This window comes from Pelobates fuscus, chromosome 5 (assembly GCF_036172605.1).
Source record: "Pelobates fuscus isolate aPelFus1 chromosome 5, aPelFus1.pri, whole genome shotgun sequence".
NCBI classification, from domain to species: domain Eukaryota; kingdom Metazoa; phylum Chordata; class Amphibia; order Anura; family Pelobatidae; genus Pelobates; species Pelobates fuscus.
Window position 1 is genome coordinate 60,891,074 of NC_086321.1, and position 26,104 is coordinate 60,917,177.

General features: G+C 42.5%; 1 protein-coding gene across 1 annotated transcript in view; it reads left to right on the top strand.

Moving 5' to 3' along the window:
• The first annotated feature begins 17,605 nt into the window (after positions 1–17,605).
• The window catches only part of C5H18orf54 (chromosome 5 C18orf54 homolog), a 32,812-nt gene continuing 24,313 nt past the window's right edge, over positions 17,606–26,104 (top strand). The window contains exons 1-3 of the mRNA XM_063453905.1: positions 17,606–17,822; positions 19,494–19,774; positions 25,022–25,768. Coding sequence (XP_063309975.1) covers positions 19,537–19,774; positions 25,022–25,768 — 985 coding nt within the window. The 5' untranslated portion in view covers positions 17,606–17,822; positions 19,494–19,536. The remainder of the gene's footprint in view (positions 17,823–19,493; positions 19,775–25,021; positions 25,769–26,104) is intronic.

The following is a 26,104-nucleotide window of genomic DNA, read 5'->3' on the forward strand; positions in this document are numbered from 1 at the left end:
CGGTTCCTATCTACACTTCTGCAATAAATGCATTTAGTGTCATTTCACTTATACAACTTTGGAGGCTATTTATTTACAAGATTAATCATATCTCCTTTGCAACTCCTCTCTCTCAACACAACTTTTAATAAGTATTTTCTACCCTTCAGGCCCTTTTCGTGGTTCTCCTTTCTCTCACCCTACCACCTGCCCCCTTGATCCCATACCATCTTATCAGATCTCTCCCTTCTTGTCTTGTTCCATTCTTAAAGGGTTACTCCAACCAAAAACCAGTGGTTTTGGTTAGCGTAACTCCTTCTGTAGTGCCCCTCCCCCCCAAAAATAAGATGTTTAAAACTTTTTTCCAAGTCCAGGGCAGGGGTGGTGGCACCATTGGCTGTCACTTTCTCAACTCTATCTTTCTCATCCATCCTCAGTCTTGCTTCCATCTGCTATACAGTATTTTACAGAACTGCTGACTAAAGTTTTTAATGATCTTAGTATAGTCTGCTATTCCATACTAGATCTTTTAGACCTCTCTGAGGCTTTAGAACGGTTGATCACACTCCTTCAAACCGTTCACACTCTTGGCCTTTGTGAGACTGTAATAGCCTGGTTCTCATCCTATCTCTCCCAACCATCCATCATCATGGCCATCTAGCTGTTTTGGAGGACTCCCATAATGCTTTGCTATGTTATATTTAACAGGGACTTCACATGAATTTACATCCCTGCTCTAAAGGGATATATTTCCAATTGTGCCTAATTTTTTCCACCATAGTTGTAAGTTTTTATGCAGTTTTACTCTTATCTAAGTGACAAAATTCTATTGTGGCTAATGGACAGATCTTTTAAACTAATTAAATTTATGCAAGAAAGGAATTCGCACTGCATCTAAAGTAGCCTTCACGTCTGTCCCAAGGGCATTAAGAGTTCACTTAATAGAAAATAGCATTATGTCCCATTACTGAAAGGGCTGGCACATTTCTAAGACAAAGAAAGATGATTTAATTAAACTTACGTAATGATTCTATGTTCTAATATGCTGTATAACAAGACAAATACAATTAGAAGATTTGATGAAGTAAAGATCGAAGCAAGGCTTTGATGCAGTCATCAGTAAATTAGATGGTCACACTAAACAAAGTTGACAATGTCGCATTACCATATTTAAAATAAATTAGTAAATGAAGGCCTTTACCTTGATACACAATTCATTTTCAGCACTTTCAGAGTTTAATGGTGTTATGGAGACAGGCTTAGGCACTGAGTATAGTGGTGCTATGGAGACAAGCTTAGGCACCGAGTGTAGTGGTGTTGTTGAGACAGGCTCAGGCACTGATGTTAATGGTGTTGTGGAGACAGGCTCAGGCACTGAGGGTAATGGTGTTGTGGAGACAGACACCGGCACTGAGGGTAATGGTGTTGTGGAGACAGGCTCAGGCACTGAGTGTAGTGGTGTTGTGGAGACAGGCTCAGGCACTGAGTGTAGTGGTGTTGTGGAGACAGGCTCAGGCACCGAGTGTAGTGGTATAATGGAGACAGGATTGGAGACTATGGTGAGGCCTAATAGAAAGCAGTTGTTGTTGGGGGATTCTATCATAAGAGGTGTGGAGCTGGACAATAGTGGTCTTGTGAGATGTCTTCCCGGAGCTACTGCTCACAGAGACAGGAGACGTATTTGTAATATTGTTAGGCGAGCAAAGCCGGAAGGGGAATTAGATGTACTTTTCCATCTAGGGACAAATGACTTGGCTTGCAATGAGGTTTCAGAGGTCAAGGAAGTTTTTTGTGTTTTTGCCAATGATATACAGCATGTTGCTTCCACACTGTCATTCTCTAAAGTTCTGCCTGTGCATAACACTCAGAATGACAGGCGGATGCGTATTAGGGACTTTAACTTGTGGCTTGGTGAATGGTGTCAGGAGCAAGGATTTGGCTTCATTTCTCATGGTAGCTCTATTTGGAATGGAAATAAACTGTACAAAAAAGATGGTTTGCATCTTTCTCAATAGGGAACAAATGTTTTCATTGAGCAGTTCATAGGTTTTGCTAGGATGTATTTAAACTAGGGGGGGGGGGGGGGGGGAGGTGATAAAACATCAATCCAATTGAAGGGCGAAGTTATCATCATGGGTGACTTTAACCCCTTAAGGACACATGACATGTGTGATATGTCATGATTCCCTTTTATTCCAGAAGTTTGGTCCTTAAGGGGTTAATCTTCCTGATGTGAACTGGAAAACCAAAACAGCTGTTTGTGCCAGGAGCACACATATTCTAAACTCCCTATTGGGATTATCTCTAAAACAACTTGTTGAGGAGCCAACGCGTAAAGAGGCCATGCTAGATTTAGTGTTAACAAATGGAGATTTAGTATCACATACAGTGGAACCTCGGTTAACGAATGCCTCGGTAAATGAAAAATTCGGTTTACGTATAAAAATTCATTTAAAAAAATGCCTCGGTTTACGTATTTTTTTCACAATACGAAACAAGTGTCCCAGTTTATAGCTCCGCCCCCTGCATACTGAAGTGTGGGTAGCACGTGAGTGTGTAGTGTGGAGGTGTTGGAGAGGTTTTGGAGCCATTTGCAGCAAGTTGTGGAGCCTTGTGGAGCCTTTTGGAGCCATTTGCAGCAGGTTTTAGATCCTTTTGGAGCCATTTGCAGCAGGTTTTAGATCCTTTTGGAGCCATTTGCAGCAGGTTTTAGATCCTTTTGGAGCCATTTGCAGCAGGTTTTGGAGCCTTTTGGAGCCATTTGCAGCAGGTTTTAGATCCTTTTGGAGCCATTTGCAGCAGGTTTTGGAGCCTTTTGGAGCCTTTTGCAGCAGGTTTTGGAGCCTTTTTGGTGCATCTCAAGAAGTGGAAAGGTAGGGAGCTGAGCTTGGTTGTTTGCATGCCTTTTACTGTGTGTTGATGTGTGATGTTTTAAAACATAAAGTTGGATGTTTGAAATGTTATTGCTTGATTAATCATGTCCCTGTACAGTATTTATGCCTTTAAAGTGCACTTTATAAAGAGTTTTGAACAGATAAAATACTTTATTTGACTTTTTTCTCACCTCCGGAACAAATTAATTGGTTTTCAATGCATTCCTATGGGAAACCGTGTTTCGGTTTACGAATTTTTCGCAATACGAAACATCCCGGAGAACGCATTAAATTCGTAAACCGAGGTCCCACTGTATTAATGTAAGTGAAAGTTTAGGATCCAGTGATCATCAGTCAGTGTGGTTTTAGACTTTAGAAAAACAGACTTTTCTACAATTAGAATATGTATAAAGGAGTCATTATCAGACTGAAGCTATTTAAATGGAGTCCAAGAGAAATGGGATTATTTAAAGGTTGCACTGCTGAAGGCAACAGAAAATTGCATTAGGCTTGTCATTAAAAGCAAAAAATTTAAGAAACCACTGTGGTACTCCGCAGATGTGGCCAAAATAGTAAAAAAAACTAAAAGTTAGCATTTAGTAATTATAAAAAAAAAAACAGAGTGAGGAAGATAGACAGATCTATGAGATTAGACAGAAAGAGGCTAAGCAAGTTATAAGAGCTTCCAAATCACACACAGAAGAGAAAATAGCACAGTCAGTAAAAAAGGGGGACAAAACTTTTTTTAGATACCTAAATGAGAAAAGAAAAGTAAAACAAGGATTAGTTAGATTAAAAACAAAAGAAGGAAGGTATGTAGAAGAGGATAAAGGTCTAGCTGACTTCCTCAATTAATATTTTTGTTCAGTATTTACAGATGAAAATGAAGGAAAGGGGCCTCAGTTAGGAAAAAGGACAAATTAGTCATTTGTTACATGTGAATTTACAGAGGAAGAGGTTCTATTTCCACTGTCAAAAGTAAAGACAAATAAATCAATGGGATGTGATGGAATACGCCCAAAATTATTAAAAGAGCTTAGTGGTGTACCAGCAAAACCATTAACAGATTTATTTAACCAATCATTGTTAACAGGAGTAGTCCCAGAAGATTGGAAGTTAGTGAATGCTGTGCCCATTCACAAGAAAGGTAATAGGGAGGAGTCAGGCAACTATAGGCCAGTAAGCCTTACTTCAGTAGTGGAAACCATGTTAAAGGATAGGATTGTTGAACAACTAGAACAACTTTTGACACTGTTGCACATAGAAGGCTTATCAATAAACTGCAATCTTTACGTTTGGATTGTTGAATGGGTAAGTGGGTGGTTGAGTGACAAGCAACAGAGGGTTGTAGTCAATAGAGTATATTCGAAGCATGGTCTTGTCACCAGTGGGGTACTTGGACTCATTCTCTTTAATATTTTTTATAGTGGTATTGCAGATGGTAAAGTATGTCTTTAACAGGGTTGATGGTCTTTAACAGGGTTGATGTTCCAGGAGGGATAAACCAAATGGCAAATGATTAAGGTAAAGAGTTGTGGCAGCTGACATTTAATGTGGATAAGTGCAAGGGCAGAGTTCAGAATATTTGATAGAGAGCTAACCTCAACATCTGAGGAAAGGGATTTAGGGGTAATTATTTCAAATTACTTAAAGATAGGCAGACAATGTAATAGAGCAGCAGGAAATGCTAGCAGAATGATTGGTTGTATAGGGGGCGGTATTAGCAGTAGAAAGAGGGAAGTGCTCATGCCATTGTACAGAACGCTAGTGAGACCTCACTTGGAGTACTGTACACAGTACTGGAGACCGTATCTCCAGAAGGATATTGATACTTTAGAGAGAGTTCAGAGAAGGGCTACTAAACTGGTTCATGGATTGCAGGATAAAACTTACAAGGAAAGGTTAACGGAACTTAACATGTATAGCTTGGAGGAAAGACAAGACAGGGGGGATATGATAGAAACATTTAAATACATAAAGGGAATCAACACAGTAAAGAAGGAGACTGTATTTAATAGAAGAAAAAACTACCACAACAAGAGGACAGTCTTAAATTAGAGGGGCAAAGGTTTAAAAAATTATCAGGAAGTATTATTTTACTCAGAGGGTAGTGGATGCATGGAATAGCCTTCCAGCTGAAGTGGTAGATGTTACCACAGTAAAGGAATTTAACCATGTGTGGGATAGGAATAAGGCCAGGGACTAATGAAAGTAGTTAGAAAATTAGGCAGACTAGATGGGCCGAATGGTTCTTATCTGCCATCACATTCTATGTTTATATATATCATAAATTTGATATATTAGCAAGAGAACAATTTTCAAGGCAAAATAGCTTTCTTAGTAGTATATAGGGTGGAAGAAATAGCTAGTCAGTATTTTTGTGGAATCTAACTATAACTACCACAGAGCCTATGCCACAAAAGTACTGACTTTTTGGCTTATGAAAAGTTGATTGATAATAAATGGATGCAGAGCTAACAGTAGATACGATTCATGGATACTTATTGTATTAACAATCATGGGTTTCAATTTAATAAGCTTTACAAAATATTTAATATTAAAGAGTTTCATAGGCTTTAATTGTGACTTCTGTAGATACAGTAATCATTTAGAAAGTTTTTCTTACAATATTGAATCATTTGGAAAGCTTGTTAAATCAAGCCAAGCTACTAAACAGACCAGACGTGTGTTGCACGAGCTCCCGCGTCTGGCACCCAATAATCATGGAAACAAGCTGAGCTAAAACTCACTTGGACGCAGAGCTATAACAAGCTTGATACTGAGACACCAACGGTTCTGATGACACCTTCCGTGAAGCCCTGTGACACCGGGAAGCCCATCTCAAAGCTCTGCGGTCTACCAGCGACAGTGCTGGGGAGAGACGGCCGCTATCCTACTGCTTTGACTGGTGGTGAGGACACTGACCAGTGCTGTCCCACTTCCCCCCCATGGACCGGCGGGGGTTATCCCGGTCCCCCCTGGCTAGCCCCACATGCCCACACATCAATTTGGCGACCGACACAGGCAGGGCCGCCATCAGGGGGTGACAACCGTGACAGTTGTCACGGGCCCGGCGGCCCTGGGGGGCCCGGACTGCTCTGGCAGTCCTGGGCCCCACTTTCCCTCTCTGCACACATAGATAGCGAATATCGCTATCTATGTGTGCAGCCCCGGGCCCCCGGCTTCCCAGTTACCGCAGAGGGGGCCCAGGCAGCACACAGCTTCTCTTCTTCTCGTTTCTGCTAATAACTCTCGCGAGACCCGGTTGCCATGGCAACGCTCCGCGGGTCTCGCGAGAGTTATTGGAGGAGAGAAGAGAAGAGGCTGTGTGCTGCCTGGGCCCCTTCTGCGGTAACTGGGAAGCCGGGGGGCCCCACCATGCCACCGGACCACCAGGGATGGAATCTCCCCCCTCCCTAGACACAGGTAAGGGAGGGGGGAGAAACAATTTTTTTTTTTTTTTTTTTTTATTATGTTAAAATGCCCCCCCCCTCCCCCACACCCCAGCACATTTACACACACACACACTGCATACACTGACACAACACACACACACACACTGCATACACTGACACAACACACACACACACACACACACACACACTGCATACACTGACACAACACACACACACACTGCATACACTGACACAACACACACACACACACACACACTGCATACACTGACACAACACACACACACACACACACTGCATACACTGACACAACACACACACACACTGCATACACTGACACAACACACTGACACAACACACACATACTGCATACACTGACACAACACACACACACTGCATACACTGACACAACACACACACACACACACACACACACACACTGCATACACTGACACAACACACACACACTGCATACACTGACACAACACACACACACACACTGCATACACTGACACAACACAAACACACACACTACATACACTGACACAACACACACACACTGCATACACTGACACAACACACACACACACTGCATACACTGACACAACACACACACACACACACTGCATACACTGACACAACACACACACACACACACTGCATACACTGACACAACACACACACACTGCATACACTGACAACACACACACACACACTACATAAACTGACACAGCACACACACTGCATACACTGACACAACACACACACACACACTACATACACTGACACAGCACACACACACTACATACACTGACACAACACACACACATTGCATACACTGACACAACACACACACACACATTGCATACACTGACACAACACACACACACACTGCATACACTGACACAACACACACACTACATACACTGACACAGCACACACACTGCATACACTGACACAACACACACACATACACTAACACAACACACACACTCTGCATACACTGACACAACACATTCTGCATACACTAACACAACACACACTGCATACACTAACACAACACACACTCTGCATACACTGACACAAAACACTATGCATACACTGACACAAAACACTATGCATACACCAACACAACACACTATGCATACACCAACACAACACACTCTGCATACACCAACACACTCTGCATACACCAACACAACACACTCTGCATACACTGACACAACACACTCTGCATACACTGACACAACACACACTGCATACACTAATACAACACACACTGCATACACTAACACACACACTGCATACACTAACACAACATACATACTGCATACACTAACACAACATACATACTGCATACACTAACACAACATACATACTGCATACACTAACACAACAAACACACTGCATACACTAATACAATACACACACTGCATTCACTAATACAACATGCACTCTGCATACACTACACACTAACACACTCACTGCATCCACTATACTGACACACACTCTGCATTCGCTACACATTAACACACTCTGCATTCACTACACTAACACACACTCTGCATCCGCTACACACTAACACACTCTCTGCATTCACTACACATTAACACTCTGCATTCACTACACTAACACACACTCTGCATCCGCTACACACTAACACACTCTCTGCATTCACTACACTAACACACACTCTGCATCCGCTACACACTAACACACTTTCTGCATTCACTACACTAACACACTCTCTGCATTCACTACACATTAACACACTCTCTGCATTCACTACACATTAACACACTCTCTGCATTCACTACACATTAACACACACTCTGCATTCACTACAAATTTACACACACACTACATTCATTACAATGACACACTCTGCATTCACTACACCCTAACACACACTCTGCATTTATTACACACTAACACACACTCTGCATTCACTAAACTATGCACACACTCTGCATTCACTACACTAACATACACTCTGCATCAACTGTGCACACAGCATCCACTACACAAACATCCTGTATTCACAGTACACACACTACATCCACCACAAATTGAAACACTCTGCATTCACTATACACAGACACTGTGTCTAATACACACACTACATCCACTACATCCACTAAACACATTTCATCTAGTACATACAAACACTACATTCACTACACAAACACACACTACATCACTGTACACACACTACATCCACTACTCAAACACTCTCTGCATTCACTACACATTAACACTCTGCATTCACTACACTAACACACACTCTGCATCCGCTACACACTAACACACCCTCTGCATTCACTACACATTAACACAGTGCATTTACTACACTAACACACACTCTGCATCCGCTACACACTAACACATTCTCTGCATTCCCTACACATTAACACACACTCTGCATTCCCTACACATTAACACACACTCTGCATTCCCTACACATTAACACACACTCTGCATTCCCTACACATTAACACACACTCTGCATTCACTACACATTAACACACACTCTGCATTCACTACACATTAACACACACTCTGCATTCACTACACATTTACACACACTCTGCATTCACTGCACTAACACACACACTACATTCATTACACTGACACACTGCATTCACTACACACTAACACACACTCTGCATTCATTACACACTAACACACACTCTGCATTCACTAAACTATGCACACACTCTGGATTCACTATACTGACACACACTCTGCATTAACTGTACACACAGCATCCACTACACAAACATCCTGTATTCACAGTACACACACTACATCCACCACAAATTGAAACACTCTGCATTCACTATACACAGACACTGCGTCTAATACACACACTACATCCACTACAGACACTGCATCCACTAAACACATTTCATCTAGTACATACAAACACTACATCCACTACACAAACACACACTACATCACTGTACACACACTACATCCACTACTCAAACACACTCTGCGTTCACTATACACACTGCATCCGCTACACAAACACACACTCTGCATTCACTGCACAAACAGTATCTAATACACACAAACACTACATCCATTACACACATTCTAATTCACTTCCACTATACACACCACATTCAGTCCCGCATCATTGTCAGCAGACTAGGTAGGGCGTGGGCGGGCCCGGGAGGGAGGGGGCGGGGGAGGGGGGGCCCAGACCTTGTGCTTTGTCAGGGGCCCCAAAATTTCTGATGGCAGCCCTGGACACAGGCCCCCGACAAATACCCCCAAGATGGTGGACGTGCTCTCTATACAGAGGCTGGCGATGCACAGGCCGGTGACGGTCCTACCAGGCTCGGTGGACCACATGCTGCAACGCCTGAACAAGGCATTCCAGAGATTCTGGCAAAGGCTGGAGGCTAGGATGTCAACCCCACAAGCTCAGTACCAGGGAGGTGAGTGCAAGGGCGAGAGCCGAGGGGAGCCTGGGCCTCCTCAGGGCAAAGCACCTTTGCAAGCAACGGCGAAACCTAATCCTGGCATATCTGAGCTGAGGGCCACCCCGGCAAAAACTGTAAAACACCGACCACGCCGGCGGAGATTAGCAAACCGCAAGCAGCGGCGGACTGCTCGAAGCCCCCGCAATCCCCCAAAAGGGAGGGACTTGGAGCACCACGTTGTTAGGGTCCATGGACCCCAGATGCAGACCCCATCTCAGATGCAGTGAGGTGCGGGCGATGCCCTGGCACATCCTACTCAAGCTGCATTGCCCGGAGTGTCCCCACTCTATCGAGCCAAGGCATTGGCTAACATGGACAAGTCACCCCAAGAACAACGCCATCAACTCTCAGAGACACTGCTCAGAGCTACATTTCTATAAGCTACAGCTGCTGCCATAATAATCATTGGTCCCCATCTAAAACCAAGCTGATGTTACTACTAATCATAAGCTATTACTGTTTTTTCTGAATGTATGCTTTCATGTGACCACATTCCACGCTAAACTGGGGTTGTTCAGGGGTTAATTCCACGACTAACACTGCACAGGCACATCTAACCAACTAACTGGATGACACATACCTTATAAGCTTGCACTATGTACAAACTCCAGCAGAGTTTTATGCTACCCACAATCTATTGTTTCCTAAGCTAAAAGAAAACCATCACGTTACTTACTAACACCTTGTTACTAACTTGAAACTACATAACCCTCATGTAACACATTCCTCTATCATACAGGTGATACTCGAAAAATTAGAATATTGTGCAAAAATTCATTTATTTCAGTAATGCAACATAAAAGGGGAAACTAATATATGAGATAGATGCATTACATGCAAAGCAAGATAGTTTGTCGTTATTTGTCATAAGTGCGATGATTATGGTTTACAGCTTATGAAAACCCCAAATCCACAATCTCCGTAAATTATAATATTACATGCAATCAATAAAACTAAGAGTATACATAGAACATCGGACCTCTGAAAAGTATAAGCATGCATATGGACTCAGTACTTTGTTTGGGCCCCTTTTGGAGCAATTACTGCCTCAATGCGGCGTGGCATGGAAGCTATCAGCCTGTGGCACTGCTGAGGTGTTATGGAAGACCAGGATGCTTCAATAGCGGCCTTCAGCTCTTCTGCATTGTTCGGTCTCATGTCTCATCTTTCTCTTGGCAATGCCCCATTTGCTGACCAATCAAGCACAGTAATCCCACCGTCATTTAACCAGGCTTTGATGCTCTTGGCAGTGTGGGCAGGTGCCAAGTCCTGCTGGAAAATGTAGTGGGTATCCCCATTAAGCTCTTCTGCGGAAGGAAGCATGAAGTACTCCAAAATCTCCTGATAGACGGCTGCGTTAACCCTGGACTTAATGAAGCACAGTGGACCAACACCAGCAGATGACTTGGCTCCCCAAATCAACACAGACTGTGGAAACTTCACACTGGACTTCATGCATCTTGCAGTGTGTGCCTCTCCATTCTTCCCCCAGACTCTGGGTCCTTGTTTTCAAAAGAGATGCAAAAGTTGCTCTCATCAGAAAAGAGGACTTTGGACCACTGAGCAACAGACCAGGTCTGTTTTTCTTTAGCCTAGGTAAGACGCTTCTGACGTTATTTGTTGCTCAGGAGCGGCTTGACAAGAGGAACACGACATCTGAAGCCCATGTCCAGGATCCGTCTGTGTGTGGTGGCTCTTGATGCACTAACTCCAGCCTGAGTCCACTCCTTGTGAAAGTCCCCAACACTTTTGAATGGCCTTTTCCTGAAAATCCTCTCCAGGCTGCGGTCATCCCTGCTGCTTGTGCACCTTTTTCTTCCACATAACTTTCTATTAATGTGCTCTGATACAGCACTTTGGGAACATCCAACTTCCTTTGCAATTACCTTTCTGAGGCTTTCCCTCCTTGTTGAGAGTGTCAATTATGGTTTTCTGCACAACTGTCAGGTCAGCAGTCTTCCCCATGATTGTGATTCCTACTGAACAGACAGAGACAATTTAAAGGCTCAGAAACCCTTTGCAGGTGTTATGGCTTACTTAGGTGATTGAAGTGTAACACTGTAAGCCTAGAGTATTGCACCTTTTCACAATATTCAAATTTACTGAGATTGTGGATTTGGGTTTTCATGAGCTGTAAGCCATAATCATCGCACTTATGCCAAATCACGGCTTGAACTATCTTGCTTTGCATGTAATGTGTCTATCTCATATATTAGTTTTCCCTTTTACGTTGCATTACTGAAATAAATGAACTTTTGCACGATATTCAAATTTTTTGAGTATCACCTGTATATGCGGCATTTGAGAACATTGCACATTTTAATTTTAGTCTTGTAGGATATGACAAACTAACTAGGCCTATCGCAGTTATACTGTAGTCACAAGAGAAAAACATTGTGTCGTTTGGTAGGTCCTACACATCTAAGCTTTAAACATTAATTAATGACAACTATTGATTGCACTGTGTAGATGGACACTAGTGGGAGCGACAGTGATGAGGGAATGTACCACATAGCCTTCAGTTGTGACACTGGCTTGGGCATAGGGGCTAAGTACGTTGTGTTTGGGCATTCTTTACCAGTTATGTGCCCTATGTGCCATGTATTTGCATGTGCGGTATGAGTGTGGTCTATGACCCCTAACCAAGGGGGTCGTGGGGGGAGGGAGATAGATGGTGGTGGCCACTGTATTAGCCCTTTTGCGGTGGTGACCAGTGTAGGTTGTGGGATACTCACTGGTGATCGTGTCAACCTGTGGTTTAACGCACCCCAAGGAGATGACACTATAAAACTGGGAGATGGAACATAAACGTGTGCTATTCAGAACTTCTTATATATTAGCTAAAGAAATAGACAAAAATAACAATTGCTCCTGTGGACTTTTTTTTTTTTTAAATAAGTTGGAATCAAGTGGCTGCTATCGGGGCGCCTCTCCTTCGGGGTACGAAGGGGACAGTCCTTGTGGGGTCCCATGTGTGAGAGGTGGTACGTGTGTCAGGTGGACCAGTTACCGGTGGGAGCCCCAACGCTTGAAGGAAGGAGTCTGCCTCCTTTATAGAGGTGAGTTTAAGAGTGGTGCTGTTGTGGTCAACTGACAGGGTTTTAGGCATTGTCCAACGGTAGGTCATATTGGCGTCTTGTAGTCGGCAGGTCACTGGGCCCAGAGTTCTCCTCTACTGGAAGGTGGACCTGGTCAACTTCTAAGGAAGCAGCACAGACACAAATTAGATGCATTGCAACTTTTGATTCAGGCTGGGACCAGGTCAAAACAATCATGAACCGGTTCTGGCCCCTCCTAAAACAAGATGCACAATTAAGGGATGTACTCCCATCATATGCATCCCTAACAGCAAGAAGGGGCCAAAACCTAAGGGACATGTTGGTACACAGCCATTTTCAACCTATCCAACCTCCGACACATTGGTTGTCGGAAAAAATCAAAGGCACCTACAGATGTGGGAGGTGCAAAGCGTGTAGATATATAAGCCCGAATTAAAAAGACTTCAGCAATAGCACTAAAACCGAGAACTTTAAACCCCTGTCATTTTTTAACTGCAACTCGAAAGGGGTAGTATACCTGATTAATTGTCAATGTCACCTCAAGTATGTTGGAAAAACATTCAGACCCTTTAAAAGACGAATACTCGAACATATAAACTCAGTCAAATCAACAAGGAATATTGACACTCCAGTTTCAAGACACGTCAAGACAGCTCATAAAGGAGATCCCACTGTCCTGAACTTTTTGGGTATTGAGTTAATCAAACCAGACCAAAGAAAAGGTAACTGGGATCAACGTCTGAGAAGACGTGAGTGCTATTGGATTTATCGCCTACAAACGCTGTCCCCCAGGGGTCTTAACGAGGGATTCTCGTATACCCCATTTATCTAAAAGTCTCCAATATATTTCATGGACATTCTTAATCTTATAATTTTATAATAAAGAATACCTTAGCTAATTTAATTATTTATGTGTATTTCACATTTTCACGTTTATGTTGATCACTCACCACCCGAGGACATTATCTAGCCCTCTGGTGTTCCAAAACAATTTTTTATTTTTTCCCATCCCCCCCCCCTTCTTTTTTCCCCCCTGCCCCTTTTACTACTTTCATTCTTCATTAAATATCTACCCATTTATCGATCTGTAACTAGAGATACTAATGATAAATATGAATTTACAGCAACCCCATTACTTCAAGAAATGATATTGTAAAATCACTGTAACCTTCATAACTCATATGACCTGGGCAATTTACATTTTTCCTGGTCCCAGAAGTTGGGCCATAAAGGAACACATATTTACACAGTAACTATGTACCTTTAAGACACTCAAAAACCGAATCTATACTGCAAGTATCCAACCTAAATATCTCGTTACAATCATGGGCAGGATCTATGTCCATATCATGTCGTAAGAGTATAAGGGGGAGGGCAGTTAAGCTGCCAATCTTGTGACGTATGTATTTCACCCACGGCATTCTCACGTGGTATACAACCGATACGTCACTGATGACCGATCTGGGTCTCGCTACCTGATTGGTCGAACCACATTTAAAACCGGGGGGGTCTGGGCGGCAAATTTCAGCCCCTGACGAAGGAGTTTTAAACTCCGAAACGCGCGTCGGGTCTTTGCCTTAGGATATCCCTACACTTCACTAGAGCACTCACCGTGCACTCACCATGCACCTAAGGGAATCCTTTATCGCACTTATGTTTTGTATTATTTTGTAAGACGATCATATCATGCTTTACGGAGAATAGGAATTTCAACAGGTAGCTGATCTGTATAGGGACTTTACTCCTAGCGCGAGTGTTAGCATAGAACACCCACGAAGGTGTTACAAGGAGTTTGCAGGGAACTAGCATAGTAGTGCTTTCAGCCATTATAGGACTAAGACAGATATTCCTCGGCTTTTGAGTTAGCACCTTTAGCTGCCCTCCTCGATTAGGGGACAATCTCACACAGGTTCTCCCCCCTATCTCCCTTTATCTACCTGTATATCCATTATAGGTGTTTAGCAGGGGAGGATACATTACCTTATTCTCTCCCTACTTTACTACACCTGCATTACTGGCATGTCTGCTTCAATAGGGTTATAATATTTATTTCGGCTGTTTAATCGCTCCAACACCAAGGATAACCAATTTTACCGTTATACAGCCCTTGAAGCAGTCTCCCAGTAACGTTATAGGGATTAGCAGCAATACCTGCAAAAGCACACTGAGGCAACTGTATCATTTTGGCAACAGCTAATAAAGTTTAATTGTAACATTTGTTTAGCCAGGATACTTGGGAGCTTACCATATACTCAGTGTACCTTGCTTTTGATAGTTGCTATAACCCCTTTATCTATTTCCTAATTCTCTCATATTAAGCCTATTGGTATATCTTTTTATTACTCTTTCCTGTCTGTTTTAGGCATGTCCACTAACATCTATACCAGTTAATTGGGAGCACTCCTTAAAGGGGTACTACCCGATTTTAGTGTTTTTTCTGGACCTGGTCAGGTCCTGATAGAAGGTGAGACTGGCGGATTCGAAGTCCAGCGGTGTTTTGCCTTTTATAGCAGCGAAGATGTTGTTTTTGTCTGTTAGAGTTTGGCACCGAATGATCACATCTCTAGTTGCTAGGAGAGGTGCCTGTCTCGGTTTGCTGATGTGAAATATTCCTACAAAGGCCAACTTTTTTGCCTGCGTGTGTGGTAATAAGGAAGCAAAGAGGCGTCTGAGGCAGTGTGGTAGTTCCGACTGGCTGATATCGTCGGGGATGCCCCTGATCTTTACATTTATTCTGCGGCTTCTGTCTTCTGCAGCATCTAGCTTATTAATCAGGACTGAAGTTGCAGTACTGTTTCTTTAAGGCCTCTCACTTCTTGTTGTACGTCCATAATGTCCTCCTCTGAGGTTTTCATGCGGTCAGTTACTGCTTGGACCTCTGTTCTCATCTTGGCCATGTCTGCCACGGACATTTGCTTCAGCTCTAACAGGAGGTTCTTAATCTCCAGTTTGGTGGCTGGTGTCAGCGCATCAGGGTCTGTCTGCGCGTCCAGGGGTGACTGTGGGTCTATGGTTTCCCCTGGAGTTTGCTCAGAGCATGTGGAGCTGGTGTCTGCGTCAGGCGTGGTCGCCATCTTTGGGTCCGCGGGGCGCTGCAGCATTGTGCTTATATCGCGGGTGTCTTTACATGCACCTGTAGCAATTCGCTGGGATTTCCGGCCCATGTTTGCTGGGTCGGTTGTCCCGTTCTGCGTGGTGATGTGGTGACAAAGTACACCGCGTTGCGTAGCGCTGCTTCAAAGGCCCCGTAGGCGGGGTAGGCCTTGGCTTTGCGGCGTACTTTCCCACCCGTCTGCGGGTATAAAAAGGGCATCGGTCGATCGTTGGCTTTACCCTCTTGCTCTGCCCGTTAGTCTATCGGGCTGATTTGGCCTGTCCGGTTGTGTTTGCCTTCGATTTTCTCCGTTTTAGCCGGAGCTCTCAGGACTTGTGTCCACTCGGTTCAGTGGCTAAGCTTCGCGCCCCCCTGTCACTGTCCTTTTAAGCCTGCAATGTAAAAACATTACATTTCTTTTTTTTTTTTTAAACTACAGTGTTTACATTGCAGAGTTAACTCCACCCCTGGTGGCTGTCATCATGACAGTGTAAGACTTGCATGACATTCCCATAGGGAAGCACTGACTCATTGCGCTCCTTTAGATAATTTGAATGTGCACTCACTGCGCACGTACATTAGGTCCATGAGGAGCATTGGATTGGACCATTACGGGGAAGCCATGCCTCCTCTGTAAAATTGTGGGAGGCATGTAGTTGAACAGCACTGAGGGAGCCTTGTCGCTGGAAAAGGGGAAGTAAAACTGATTTTCTGTATAGCAAACGGGTGTGGGACCCATTTATAGCTAGGGACTGGGACACTATAACGTTAGGAATACAGGTTTGTATTACTTACGCTATAATGTTTCTTCAAATCCGTGCTTGCACCAGGGAGACCAACATGTTAAACAATACCTGGAGCCATATTTAGTGACAATGAAAGGGTCAAAAAAACCTTTAAAATACTTACCTGATTCAAACACTGAGGTCCCTCGAAACTGTCTCTTTCTCCACCTACGTAGTGGTGAGGGGGAACCTAATGCATGGCGAACGCATTGAATCAATTGGGCTTTGCAAGACTCTGGACATCCAGCGTTGTTTCAGGAAGTACCTGTAGTGGCGGTCTGGTAGACCACTTCAAAGAGATAAAATGGTGTGGGTGACTATAGTGTCCATTTAATAAATTCAGTTACAGAATTGAGTGGGCAACAGTCTTTGTATCCTCGTTATAATGCGTTTAGTAAACCAAAGACTATAACCTGGGTATCCTTTAGGACAGGTGTGGGGAACGTCTGGCCTGTAGACCATATAAGGCCCGCAAAATCATTTGGACCGGCCCGTGGAGAGCCGGTCCTGCTGTCTGCCTTTTTCTCCCTGATCCACAATATAGATCCTGACACACACTGCACCCCTCACACAAACACACTCCCCCCCCCCCCCCCCACACACAGCACCCCTCACACAAACACACTACCACCCCCCCCCCCACAAACACACTACCACCACCCCCCCACACACACAGCACCCCTCACACAAACACACTACCACCACCACCCCCACACACAAATACACTACCCCCCCCCCCACACACACAGCACCCCCTCTCAGAAACATACTACACCTCCCCCATTACCCCTCTCACAAACACACTGCATCCCCTCACACACAGCATCTCTCACATGTACTCTGAACGCCACACACTCCTGCAATGACCTATCACCTCGACACCCCGCTCAGCGGGTATCCCTCCGCCGGGACTGCTTCCCGTGTGACAGGGCGGAGTGCTGTGAGAGACCAGGCGGGCTGACAGTTGTGTCAGAAAGAGGGGGCAGGCCGGGGCCCTTCGGAGCCACCCACAGTATTTATAACCATACAGGAGCGGAGCATGGAGAGCATGGCGCGGCCCCGGGTACAGGAGGGAGCCCTCAGACAGTCCGGCCTGAGCGCAGGCAGCAGCAATGGCTATTACTGCCGGTAAGCGCTGCCCGCGGGCGGGAATGACTGCGGCACGCAATGGGTTAATAACGGACTTCTCAACCGCCCGAGGAATTTCTGTGTTTTTTTTTGTCCGTCTTCCCATGCTTTGCGTTGATTGGCTTTTAAATCTCTCCCTTATCGCCGATTGGTTGCTTGTAACTAGTGGAAAAACTTTATGTGGCGCGCCGATTGGATGAACTCTCCCTGTCTCCGCTGTGATTGGTGGACATTTTACTCTGCAGTGATTGGTTGCCAGTGTCAATTTTTTTTTCCCCTCAGTTCTTACTGATCGGTGATTGGGTAGTATTTTCTGTCCTGCATTCTGATTGGCTAAGTCCTGGTTGCTACACCATTTAAACCGTGTTTAAGCAATGTGCCTGGCAGCTCTGGGGGATACAGTCTGATAACAGTGAGTGCAGGGTCCATGTTAAACTTATAGCCATTCAATATAGTTTATAGCCATTTAATATAGTTTAATAGCCATTTAATATACTTTTATAGCCATTTTGGTATAGTTTATAGCCATTTGGTAGAGTTTATAGCCATTTTGGTGTAGTTTTATAGCCATTTTGGTGTAGTTTATAGCCATTTGGTATAGTTTAGTTTTTATAGCCATTTTGGTGTAGTTTTATAGTCATGCAGTTGCACAGTTGACTAATAATAAAGCTCTGTGTGAGGGACAGTAACATCTCCTGTATTACACTGGCTGTATAACATATACTGTACTTGTAAATACCAAGTCCTTCTGTTGTCCTATATAAATAAAAATACGTACTTTATACAGGTCTTGTTGCTTCTTTGCGTTATATCCTGGAAAGTCTTATGTTCACATATACATGGCGTAAAATTTTAAGTCTTATGCTTCTAGCCAGGCCTTAAAGTTACTAAGTTACCGTACTCGCCATTGCAAGTCATCGTAGGCTCATGGGTGATGAGTTTGAACGGCAGGTTGAAATTTTCAGTCCCTAGTGGCGCATGGAAATTTTGAGATATATATATCAACATACACATTGTATAACTACAGCACTTACTGCGTCTGATTCTCCATTACATTGTTAAACGGGAAGTCTAAACATTATAACTGGTACAGCTCAGTGTAGTGGTTATGGTGTGAAGACCCTATTGACACTATCCAAGGGTCTTTTTTCAAGATACAAAGATTGCCATCTCTTCAGTTAAATTACTAATGCAGAGTATACATTTACATTATCAATATGCGTTACATTCAGCATGGATTAAAAAAAAAAAAAATCTTCGTTTTAATTCTCAAAGATATTTTTATTTATATTAGACATTTTATGTCTGCTGTTCTGGCACAAGTAAAGCATTGTATGCAAATTAATTTATTCTCTGTGGTGCTGTCTGAACAGCACTATGGCAGGAACACCCATTTATTTGTTCAGATTCTCCTTAAAGTCCCCAAGCTTGCTAGAGCATCATGTGACAGAACATCATGTGACCCCGACATTGCCCAGCATGTAGAAGTAAGGCTTTTTTTTTTTCCTTTTCTTCCTCTGTGCTTCGATAATATTTACTTGACAGATTGAGCTGGGAACGTTCCGTTTTAGTGACAGTTGCTCATTTAACAACCATTACCAAAATTGATTTCAGAAAAGTATACTACCCTGGAGTTCTTGATTGTGAATACGTTTTTTGTTTCTTTTGCAGTTAAAGCAATATGCTTGCAAAAAGTTGACATACAGTTGTTAACATGGCCAGATCTAGCTCGCCCGATTCCTCTCTTTCCATCTCTTCACTCCTGGCCAGTTGCAGCCTGAGCAGCAGCAATACCTCTTCTCATTCACCGAGTGGTATTGCATACAAGGACCAGCTGTATGATTCAGCCAGCAAAGCACTGGAGGCGTATATTAAAGACTATGACGAAAATCTCCAGTCCCCTGGGAAAATTACCATTGGCAAGTCTACAAGGATTCCTGTTACAAAAAAAGGTACATGTGGATGCATTTAAGTTGTATTAACTGTGGAAGCATGTTCTTGCTCCCTTCCGTTCATAGTCACACCCTGCAGATTTGCCTTTCATGGTCATTTAGTCACAGAAGCAATAGTGTTGGAGGAAGCCATGCGTTAAATATGTGAGCAACATTTTTGTGTGTGACAAAATTAATGCAATAGCCAAAGGCAGTGAATCAAATCCTTCCCTCTGTAGCGAATTTCCCAATATTCTAGGCATTTTCTCTCATGATGTGCAATAGCTTCCTTCGGAAATTAAAGTGCACAGCTTTCTCGCAGATATCAAATGTATTCCTAACACTATAGTGTCCTAATACCTAGTTATATTATTGGGCCCCATTACATGAAGTAAGCAAAGTGATTTACTTTCCTTTACTCAATCGCCACACCACTCTCCTTGCTGTCACCCCACCCCCTGAATTACTGAAATCATCAGTATTGTGTGCAGCATTTACACAGGCCTAACACAATCACTGCTTATGTAAGCCTATTTTTATGCATGAATATGGGCTCAGAGTGCAAGTATCATACGCTGCAGTAATGCAAAGTGAATGTTGCCTTGACTGACAATTTAAGGGGAAACTAAGTACAAAAATCATTACAACCTAATGTAGTGGTTCTGATGAATACATGTCATTTGTTTCGTAACTTGTAAAACATTGCCTTTGCTGAGGCATGGTAATGTTTACATTTGTATGAGAATACACCTGTAGTGGATTTGAGGCTGACAGCCACTAGAGGCGCGTCCCACATAAGACCATAAGCTTCTCTTAGGAGCATTGGACTCCATGCTTCTCTTTGAGAAGCATCAGATTTGCAGAGTGCAGCGAATGCTGTGCATGTACTGTAGGACCCCTGTGCTTCACTATGAGAAGCATTTAATTGGGCAGAGATCATCAGTTTTGATGATTTTATCAAGGGAAAAGCAGCTGCCAAGAGGAGACTGGATATATATATATATATATATATATATATATATATATATACACATGCATACAGAAGCCCCTTAATATAATATAAAGTAAGCCTCTAACACTAATAGTAAATATATTTATTTTTAATCTTGGTTGTTTCTTTAACCCCTTAAGGACCAAACTTCTGGAATAAAAGGGAATCATGACATGTCACACATGCCATGTGTCCTTAAGGGGTTAAAGTGGCTCTGTCAGTAGAAATACACTTTATCTAATCTGCTTCTTTATAGCTCCCTGTGTCTGAGTACCTCTTATATTTTTTTATATTTTTTTTTTTATCATGAGCACTCTAGTTTTCTTTAAATCCATAAGGTATGCATGTACAACAGTCAAGTTGTCAGAGCTTAAAGGGATACTATAGTCACTCAGATTACTTAAGCACATTGAAGTGGTCTGGGTGCAGTGTCCCTGGCCCCCTCTAGTCCTGCAATGTAAAACATTGCAGTTTTAGAGAAACTGCAATAATTGCCTTGCAGGACTAATGCTTTCTTTAGTCACTGTGTATCAGACAACCCTAGAGGTACATCCTGAATTCTAGTGGACTCTGTGTCCCTTAAATCACGATCTACATGAGGACATCTAGGGTCAGTGAAATCCCCATAGTAAATCATGAGGGCAATGTTTTTCTATGGGGAGGGCAAAATGAACTCACCGCCAATGCGCTTTAGGCCCACCCCCCCTGTCGAAGGAGACAGACCGGTGATCCGTTGTCATGGAAAGTGGGGATCAGAGGGCACTGATTTGTATCCCTAACACTATATAATCCATTTAACCAAGGTTCTGTTTCAGTTCCCAATCACATTTATCCACAATTCATCAGTTAAACACATCCCACAGAATCGCAAACAGTAATCATCATGGGCAGAGGACATCAAAATATTGAGACCTGGCACACAAACAAAAAAAGAGGACAGGGCCAGTTTAAGTTGCATGTGTTCTTTTATTTTTGAATATTAAACTGTGTGGCCACTAGATGGCAGCAGGTGTAAGCAGAAAGAAAATCTGAGAAACCTTACATTTAATATGGACATTACATATAGAAAGTACCAAATCTGCAAGCATTAAAATTGTACCCATATTTTGGCATTTCAAGCGTCCCAACGTACAGAATATGTAGTTCCAGGTGCAGTTCTGTTTTATTCTAAGCCTGCTGTTGACAAACATCACAGCTGCTGCACAGGTGCCTAGAAAAGGGGATAGAACATGGCAGGTAGTGTGTGGTTTGTAGCTCTGGTTAAAGGATCACTGTAGGGTCAGGAACACAAACATGTATTCCTGACCCTATAGTGTTAACACCACAATCTAGCCCCCCTGGGCCCCTCGTGCCTCCATAAATATAGTACAAGTCTTACTGTATTCAAGCTTGAAGCTGTAAATCTGCATGCTGTTAGACTCAGAAAAACAAGCAGTCTGCTGACATGTTGTAGCCTGATCCAATCACAGTGCTTCCCCATAGGATTGGCTGAGACTGACAAAGGGGCAGATCAGGGACAGAGCCAGCATGATTCAAACACAGCCCTGGCCAATCAGCATCTCCTCATAGAGATTGATTGAATCAATTAATCTCTATGAGGAAAGTTCAGTGTCTGCATACAGAGGGAGGATATACTGAATCACAGGATGCTGTGCACAGTGCTGCCCTGTGCTCTGCTGACAGCAGATCTGAATGGATGGAGGCATATTATGCCTCCATCAACTCCAAAGTCCCTCTGGTTCACTCTGAGTGACTGCAACTGGAGGTGTTCCTAGCTTTCAATGTAAACACTGTATTTTCTCAGAAAATACAGTGTTTACATGAGAGAGGCTGCAGGGAGCTATAGTTCTCACCTGAACAACCTCATTAAGCTGAAGTTGTTCAGGTGACTATAGTGTACCTTTAATGCAGACCACAGTAATTGCTCCCTCTTGCTGTTGGTTTGGAGGGGACATCGGTTATTCCCAGCCCACACTCTGGCTCCTTGAGTGCCAAAGCCGCAAGGGAGTGAATACTGTGGTCTGCATCCAGAGACCACTCGACCCAAAGGGCTTTTAATGCCAACTAGATTACCAGGGATCATAGCCCCCTCTCTGCTAAGCAAAACAGAGCACACAAACACAGTGCATGCGCCACACACATACCTCACGCGCGCGCACACACAGTATGAGGGGGCTGAGGGAGAGACTATCGGAAGCAAAGCATTCTAGGTTCTTCACAAAAATTAAAATTTTCACAAATTAAATCTAAATGGAAAAACTGAGGCAAAAAGTTGGGACTACTGCAGAGTTGAAGTATTTTTCCAGATCACCTTATTTTTTTCAGTTTTTAGTTCGGATTGAATTCACGTAAATTTGCAGATAAGTGAATAAGCCAGTCAGCTTCCAGGGCTCTTGGCAGGTGCTCCAATCTGAAATGATTTTGTGTGTCTGGACAAGTACGTTCTCATGACGGACAAGTATATTGATTTACTATTTCAGTCAAATTATTAACAATAATTAACTATTTCAAAAATAAGAAGATTTTTTTTTTATTTTATTTTATTTTTATTTTTTTTTAATTTCCACACCCTTGAGGTTCTACAAAAACAAAACAAAGGCAAAAACGTTGATTCAGCCTGCTCTGGTGCTATTCTACCATAACCTGTTAAAACAGTTTCTAGTAGGTTTGACGCCTATCAGGTTTGATCCGGGTTTGACGCCTACCAGGTTGATTAAATACATAATGGGAATCAACTCACTAGAGGAGGAGACGATATTTAAAAGAAGAAAAAACTACCACAGCAAGAGGACATAGTCTTAAATTTGAGGGGCAAAGTATTACTTTACTGAGAGGGTAGTGGATGAAGTGGTAGAGGTTAAAAGAGTAAAGGAGTTTAAGCATGCGTGGGTTAGGCATAAGGCTATCCTAACTATAAGATAAGGCCAGGGACTAATCAAAGTATTTAGAAAATTGGGCGGATTAGATGGGCCGATTGGTTCTTATCTGCGGCACATTCTATGTGTACGCACAGCTTCTAGTCTTTTCAAGCTGTAGAACATGGATGTCTGTTTTGTGCAAGACAAGGTAGTCTGTGTTTGCGTTATGCTTTATGTAATACTGTTAGGATAATTTGACTTTTGATATCAGTTTTTAAATGAAGTAAATGAGGTTGTGCACATCTAGGGATTAGTTAATAATTACAGAAACGTTTTCAAAGACTGTTTGAATCTTAAAGACACAGCACACCTTTTTTGTATTTTGGTTTTTAGAGTGTATTTAAAGGGCTTTTTGCACTTGATAGGTGCTGCATTTTTATTGCAAGGTAGAATTGGATATTGTTCTGAGCGCTTTTTTTTTTTTTTTTGTATTTTGTTATTTTATATCTGAAACAAATGTTTAAAATGTTTTATGTGCGTCGAGCTGAGCCAAACCTGTATAAAATGTATAAACACATTTTAGACTCCCTTATCACAATTAATAAATATTGCATGTTCTGTGTGTGCGCTGCAGGCACTGTTTTATTCTGTTTTAGCTCAAGCAATATTTTGAAAATCCTCTGTTACAAATATTGTTTCTTATGACAATGTGCATAAAGGCACACTGTAGACCCTCTAAGTGCTTTAACTGATCGAAGTCCTTGTTTTGTCTGGTGTCCCTGGTGCTGTCCTTCCATTCAATGTTAAACCATTTTTAATGTTTTAATGCTAAATGAGTCCCCAGAAATAAGAGTCCCAAGAAGACCAACAATGGAACTCGTTGATTGGCTGAGTTTCAGCTGACTGCTCTCAGCTTATCACAGCCACTTTATAACTTGGCATGGCTAAGGGAGTAGGTAATCTCTACCCTAGCTATAATTCCAGTAGGAGCCAATATGTTTAATCCCTAAAGGCAAGAATGTGCATGGACATTCCGGCCCCTTGCTTGTGGAACTATGTTTGTTTATACAAATGCGTTAATTGCAGTGTACAGAGTCCTTCATACCTCTGTGCGAGTCTGAGTGCCAATATACTGTTTTTCATCAAAGAAAGGAATATTTTTATATGAAACCAATAAATAAAAAAAAATTACGGATTGGCAACAGTATGAGCATCTGATTTAGGACATTGTATCTATATTCTTACTTATCACTCCTGCCCACATAACAACTTATATGAGCTGAAGTTATGTGATAAAAAGTGTTTATTTAAGGAATATTAATTATATTTGTTGTATTAAGTGTGTATGTTTATTTTATGCCTTTTGTATTTGAAATAACTACTAATTACAATAATTGTATATGGTTTCTTTCAAACTAGCAAATCCCAGAGTGGGCAGTAAGCCTCCATCCTCCATAAGAAGACCTGTTGTTAGAGACTCAGACCTGCTCAGCCTTACCACAGATGATCTTTTGAGTTTTCCTTCTGATGGATCATTGCCTTTGTCTCACTCATCTTTCCGTGGACAAAAATATAGTAGAACTAGTAGGAAGCAACATGTTTCTTCTTGGAAAAAGCAAATGCCTCTATCTTCACCGTCAAATAGATTACCAAAGCTTAATATTCTGGATCTCCAGCCTTCCTTTCCAAAAGGAATCCACAAAGAAAGTAGAAGAGACAGATCTATTTCTTATGGAGTGGAGGACATTGAAAATAAACCTGTATTAAATGATCAAAGCACATTTTTAAAAGAGTCTACATTGCCAAATAGTTATCCAAGGTGGTTAACTAGCCAGAAGTCTGAACTGAGTGTGTCCGGACTCACTAGTGTTCCTGATGTTAAATATCCGGTCTGGTTAAAACACCATGGCCTGCTCTCTGACTCCGACAGTGAATCTACAAGTCATTTATACCAGTCATTAGAAACTTGTCCTCGTCTACAGACCTACAGGAGGTTATATGGATCAGTACCTCTGGGCCGGTCCCACAGCCTTCATGTACCACTAAATGATACATATCAGGATAATAAAGATTCTAACGTTGCCCCAACTGACTTTGTGTATAAAAATATTACTTCTCGTCAGTCTGGTATGGATATTAACAACCATTTAAATATGCTATCAAAAAGTAAGTGCTTGCCATGTCATGATCGCCTATACCATGTATGTATTTATTTTCTTTTTCCTCTCTAGTTACTCCTAAGCTTTTAGTGTGCCAGCCAGTGGTAGGGTATGATAGATCTGCTAGTTGGTACATCTCTCGGTAGATGATGGATCCTAACTTGCAGTGTCAGTAATGTTGTGCATATGACATTTTAAAACCAGATTTGCTGTATTTGTGTTTCTTAAGGTAGGTTTAAAACCTGCCAGCAACTCTGTGAGTTTGTGTATTTTCTATATCCTTCCAGTATGACATGCAAAATATTAAATTGACACTCTTTTAGGAGTTAACTGCATGTCTCTG